Source organism: Electrona antarctica (genome assembly GCF_951216825.1).
Source record: "Electrona antarctica genome assembly, chromosome: 9".
NCBI lineage: Eukaryota > Metazoa > Chordata > Actinopteri > Myctophiformes > Myctophidae > Electrona > Electrona antarctica.
The window spans coordinates 28,016,830-28,022,268 of NC_136790.1; the positions used below are offsets into that span (position 1 = coordinate 28,016,830).

General features: G+C 44.1%; 1 protein-coding gene across 1 annotated transcript; it reads left to right on the forward strand.

Annotated features, from left to right (window-relative positions):
• The first annotated feature begins 230 nt into the window (after positions 1 to 230).
• On the forward strand, positions 231 to 4,666 carry LOC306930212 (keratin, type I cytoskeletal 50 kDa-like). The gene is made up of 8 exons (XM_079511047.1): positions 231 to 632; positions 1,443 to 1,525; positions 1,849 to 2,005; positions 3,116 to 3,277; positions 3,457 to 3,582; positions 3,967 to 4,187; positions 4,431 to 4,441; positions 4,563 to 4,666. Exons 1-8 carry the CDS (start codon positions 273 to 275, stop codon positions 4,661 to 4,663), a joined length of 1,221 nt encoding a protein of 406 aa, XP_079367173.1. The 5' UTR covers positions 231 to 272; the 3' UTR covers positions 4,664 to 4,666.
• The last annotated feature ends 773 nt before the right edge of the window (positions 4,667 to 5,439 follow it).

Consider the following 5,439-nt stretch of genomic DNA (forward strand, 5'->3'; position numbering starts at 1 on the left):
CCCTGTCCATCTACCACACCTCACCGCGTCTACATTCTGAAGGTGTGTGTGTGTGTGTGTGTGTGTGTGTGTGTGTGTGTGTGTGTGTGTGACAGAGAGAAGCCACATTCTTCCGCTATCTGCCATCACCACCCTCCGCCCCAGCCCAACCCACTTTTGTGCGTGCAAGGTATATAACATGGGTCCCTGAGTGTGATGCTGTCCACTGCTCATCTAACAGGCTACTTGCTCTCTCCTGCCATCCTTCAAGATCCCACCAAGATCCTCTCACCATGTCTTTCAGCAGCAGATCCTATGGCCAGCGCACCCTCAGTGTGTACGGGGGAGCGGGAGGACGCGGGACCCGCATCTCCTCTGCCCAGGCGCCCCTTGCTTTCGGCTCTCAGACCTCGTCCTACTCCACAGGAGGCTTCAACCTGGCCGACGGCCTGGACCTTCACGTTGGCGCCAACGAGAAGGCCACCCTGATCAACCTGAACGACCGCCTGGCCTCCTACCTGGAGAAGGTGCGCTCCCTGGAGAAGGAGAACGAGAAGCTGGACAAGCAGATCAGAGAGTGGTACCAGAATAAGACCGTCATCAGCCACGACTACTCAGCCTACTTCGTCACCATCGATGACCTGAAGGACAAGGTGTGTGTGTGTGTGTGTGTGTGTGTGTGTGTGCGTGTGTGTGTGTGTGTGTGTGTGTGTGTGTGTGTGTGTGTGTGTGTGTGTGTGTGTGTGTGTGTGTGTGTCTGAGCACTACATGGAGACCATGTAGTGCTCAGACATCCTACTCTGATACTGGAGAAGTTTGTAGTCTCAGTAGTTTGACCAGTTTGTTTCTAGAGGAAGTGTGGAAGGAGAAGAGACCAGTTATTCTTCTTTATCCTGTTCCCTGCACGTTCGGTACACGCTACCAGCCATAATTCAAATGTTATGTTTACAAAAGGTTTCTACACCCCAAAACCAAATGCCCAAAGGGCCACTTTGAACACTTTCTTATTTGTTAAGGAGAATAGTTTCAAGCGTTTTAATCCTGGAACATTTCGTCATTGCAACTCTAATTCTGCTTCTGCTGCTTCAAGTATTCAGTCAGTACTTAATAAATCTATCGCCCTGAGCTCATGTGTTCCTGTCTCATAGTTGTCATGCAAGGCTAGGCTGCATTCCATCTGTGCATGTATCAACTATCTGAAAAATCATCATGTACTGTAGATGTAGCTACTGTATACCCCCATCAGTGGCTGGGACACCTTGTACCACTGACTGGAGTAGATGGAAAAAAATCAATTGCATTTTGTCTACCCCCTGCTTTTAGCCGGTCCTATTCTAACACTAGCAGAGAAGATCAGAAGACACAGAAAGGATAGGATGCTTGTTGTACATACAGTCAGAGGTATTATCTTCTTAACCAATGGCTGAAACATTCTTCATCCTTTGCCTTTCTTCTGTCCTCAGATCCGTGTGGCCTCTAGGATCAATGCCAAAACCATTCTGGACATTGACAATGCCAAACTGGCTGCTGATGACTTCAAGATGAAGTGAGTGATGTGGGTGTATGTCAAAGGGTGTTGTCATTTTGTGCGACTCGAGTAAAGATATCGAGGCCCATTCATGTCTATAAGCGAGTGCCTCTTTAACCCAATGTGCCAGTTGTGTGGAACTTCACATCTGCATCGGTGTGAAATCATACGTATCTGTCAGCTTCTAAGTTCTAATCTTAACAACAAACCACAACCTTTCACTTTTGCCCTCTCAACCCTTCTGAAAGTGTCATGAAAAGCCAGTGTCACGTCTCTGATGAGAGGTGTCCCATTTTCTGCAGGAGAATGTATGAAAAACGTCATGTAAATGTGTTCTCCAGGTATGAGAATGAGATGGCCATGAGGATGGCTGTGGATGCAGACATCAATGGGCTGAGGAAGGTTCTAGATGACATGAACCTGGCCCGTATGGACCTGGAGAACCAATATGAAGGCCTGAAGGACGAGCTTATTATGCTCAAGAGGAACCATCAAGAGGTAAGCAGACGTCTATTATTCAAGTCTCTTCATTCAACATACATACATGTACCTTGTTGCAAGTGTGCAGTACTGAATGTACGATCACCAGCCAAGATTTATAAAGCCCCCTCACCTCTGCTGACAACGTCTCCTACATACAGACTCCCAGAACCACACCCATGCTTTATGTGGCATGTTGAAAGTATGTGTCTACAACAGAATGGTGTCTTTTATTCATAGCACCATGATAAACACCATCCATCTTCCTAAAACCTAAGCAGAGCAGGTATTCATCGGATGACAGCTAGGCCCCCATTTTTCAGGCTTTACCGATGTGCTCTCTTTGTGTGGGTGCAAGCTTACCTTTCTACTCATAGACATATTGATAGATCGTTTTCATTGATAAAGGATGTCGCAATTTGTTTAGAGTTTAGAGGTGTGGCCTCACTGGCCTGTTCACACGAGAATGGCTAACATTTTATAGGAAAACAGTATACAGTATGGACGCTGACAAAGGCTGGATAGCCGAAATGTTTGCCCTTTGTTACCTAAAGACATGGAGATGAAAATTAACAATAATCATATTGATGTTATAATTTTTACATTTACATTTTAGGCATTTGGCCTGACACTTTTGTCCAGAGTAGCCTAACTTAGATCACCAAATTAAAAGAAACAAGTGCATAGCACAATAAATTAGATTAGTCTTAAATGAACACTCCAGGTTTTACTTTGTATGGAGCACAATGGGCAGAGCAACAATGACCTTCAGATCAGGATGCATGGTGTAATATTACAGCCTCTTAATGTGAGAAACCTCTGGTTGACCTCTGCTCTCTGTCACTCTGTCACTCTGTCACTCTGGGGATTCATTTATGGAGAATGTTTTGATAAAAACAACATTGTCTCTCTTCCCTCTTCCTTCACTCCACACTTCCACATATTATTCTTTTTCCCCATTAGGTCATAGCTGCCCTTGGGTGGCACACGCATGCGCATGCACAGCCGCACACGCATGCACACACACGCACGCACGCACACTCCACGCACACTCCACCTGTACCAGAATCTGTTTTTGCAGTGGTAATTTCAATTTAAGCTTGGGTTCTTGCCTTTTGCCCCGTGCAGGAGCTGGCCATGATGAGGAGTCAGATGCAAGGCCAGGTGAATGTGGAGGTGGACGCCCGACCCTCTGCGGACCTGAACGCGACCATGTCTGAGATTAGAGAGCACTACGAAGGAGCCATCGCCAAGAACCGCAGGGAGCTGGAGACCTGGTATCAGACCAAGGTATTATTTTGTTTAGATGTATCTAAAATAGCACAAATATATTTTGTCCCAAAAACATATTTCTTTGGGTCATTTTTGTAAATGTTGAAATATATTATTTGTTTACTGAACTTTGTGATGCAACTCTTGAGACGGATTCAATTTGTAATATTGTGGGTGTTGTTTTCTTGCGTTTTCAGATTACAGCTGTGGAGCAGGATGTGAGCGTGTGCTCTACCACTCTGGTGGAGACTCGCACAGAGATGAAGGAGTTGAAGAGCACCCTCCAGAGGCTACAGATTGAACTGCAGTCACACATAAGCATGGTATGTCATAAAGAGAAAAACACTACTCTGCCTACAGTACTACTACTACTGCTTGCTCTACATTTAAGCATTACTATCAGTACTCATTCATATTTATCCATTACAATGTCATTATTCATTTAAAAATGTATTTACTAAATAAATATAATAGTAGGCCTATGCCATTAGATAATACTAGTAAAGACTAATTTGTTGTGGTTTAGTTCCATGTGTGAACTAATAGTCACATTGTGTTTGGCAATAATGATTGATTGATTGGTCGATTGATCAATTGATTGATTGACAGATAGTTTTAGTTGACTTTCATTAGGTTGCACAGTGCTTAACAAAAGTGTGGTGAACCATCACAACACACTGGACACTCACCCTTCACCCTACCAACAGAAAGGATCACTGGAAGAGACGCTGATGGAGACACAGATGCGCTATGCCAACCAACTGGCAGGGCATCAGGCCATGGTGACCAGCCTGGAAGAGCAAATGTCACAGCTCCTTGCCAACATCGCCAGCAACAAACAGGACTACGATATGCTGCTGGACCTCAAGACACGGCTGGAGAGGGAGATTGCAGAGTACAGGAGGCTGCTGGATGGAGAAGATGAGAGGTGAGGAGGGCGGAGTGGAGCTTAGAGGTTAGAGGAGAGATATAGAAAGAGAGAGAGAGAGAGAGAGAGAGAGAGAGAGAGAGAGAGCGAGAGAGAGAGAGAGAGAGAGAGAGTGAGGGAGTAGATCCCTGTGCAAGAGATAGCGGTCAGTCACTGAGTGCCGATTATCTTATTAGAATTTGAAAGTGTAATGAAAAACAAATAAATACTAACTTTTTTTTGCTTCTTCTCCCTCATCAACAGCACAAAGCAAGGTAAGAAACATTTCCCCTCTGAAATTTCCCCAAGAACGTTCTAACATATGGCTACATTAGTTACATTTATATTTTTGAGATGCTCAATTGTTGTTTGTTGTTTTTACGTTTTGTTTTGTAGTGATTACGAAGACCATCACCGTGGTACAGACAGTTGTGGATGGAAGGGTGGTGGAGAGCATCCAGTCAGTGGACGTGGATGTGGATGAGGTCTCAGACTAAAGGGTGAAGGGTGGTGGAGAGCATCCAGTCAGTGGACGTGGATGTGGATGAGGTCTCAGACTAAAGGGTGAAGGGTGGTGGAGAGCAAGTCGACATCATCAATAATCAATAAAGATCATGCAATGAAATCAGACTATACCGTGTGGTGTTAACTCCTTTATGAGCCTGTTCTATACCGTGTGGTGTTAACTCCTTTATGAGCCTGTTCTATACCGTGTGGTGTTAACTCCTTTATGAGCCTGTTCTATAATCAGACTATACCGTGTGGTGTTAACTCCTTTATGAGCCTGTTCTATAATCCACTGACAGGCAGTGGTGGAAAACCTATACCTGAAAGCCATACTTGAGTGACAGTAGATCACACATTAGAATACCAGTAAAAATCTAAAGTAATAGCAGCTGTTAAAAAGTGTGGCAAAATCAATTGCACCATGATCACAGATGAAAGTGTTGAATAACAGTGTTCAAATTAACAACTAGAAAAGTGTGCTCTGCCTGCCAGGCCTGGTTGCCTACCCAGGGCTATGTCAGTCATGGGGTGCAGGAGTTTTTATAGTATGCTCCATAGCAGTGATTCCCAATATTTTTAGCTCAAGTGTGTGTGTGTGTGTGTGTGTGTGTGTGTGTGTGTGTGTGTGTGGAAGCCAAACCACTGAGATAACATTTCTTATTGATATTTCATAATTCAGAATGAGTATTCAGTAAAATGTATAAAACATAAATGTTTGAAGATTTAATTGCTAAATGCATTGTTTATTTCATTATATGTACTACAA

Bases quoted from the DNA above. Each gene is read 5' to 3' on its own strand.
- LOC306930212 (XM_079511047.1), top strand. From the start codon at position 273: ATGTCTTTCAGCAGCAGATCCTATGGCCAGCGCACCCTCAGTGTGTAC. The intron at 633-1,442 runs GTGTGTGTGTGT...TTCTGTCCTCAG, and splicing joins TCGATGACCTGAAGGACAAG to ATCCGTGTGGCCTCTAGGAT. The intron at 1,526-1,848 runs GTGAGTGATGTG...TGTGTTCTCCAG, and splicing joins GCTGATGACTTCAAGATGAA to GTATGAGAATGAGATGGCCA.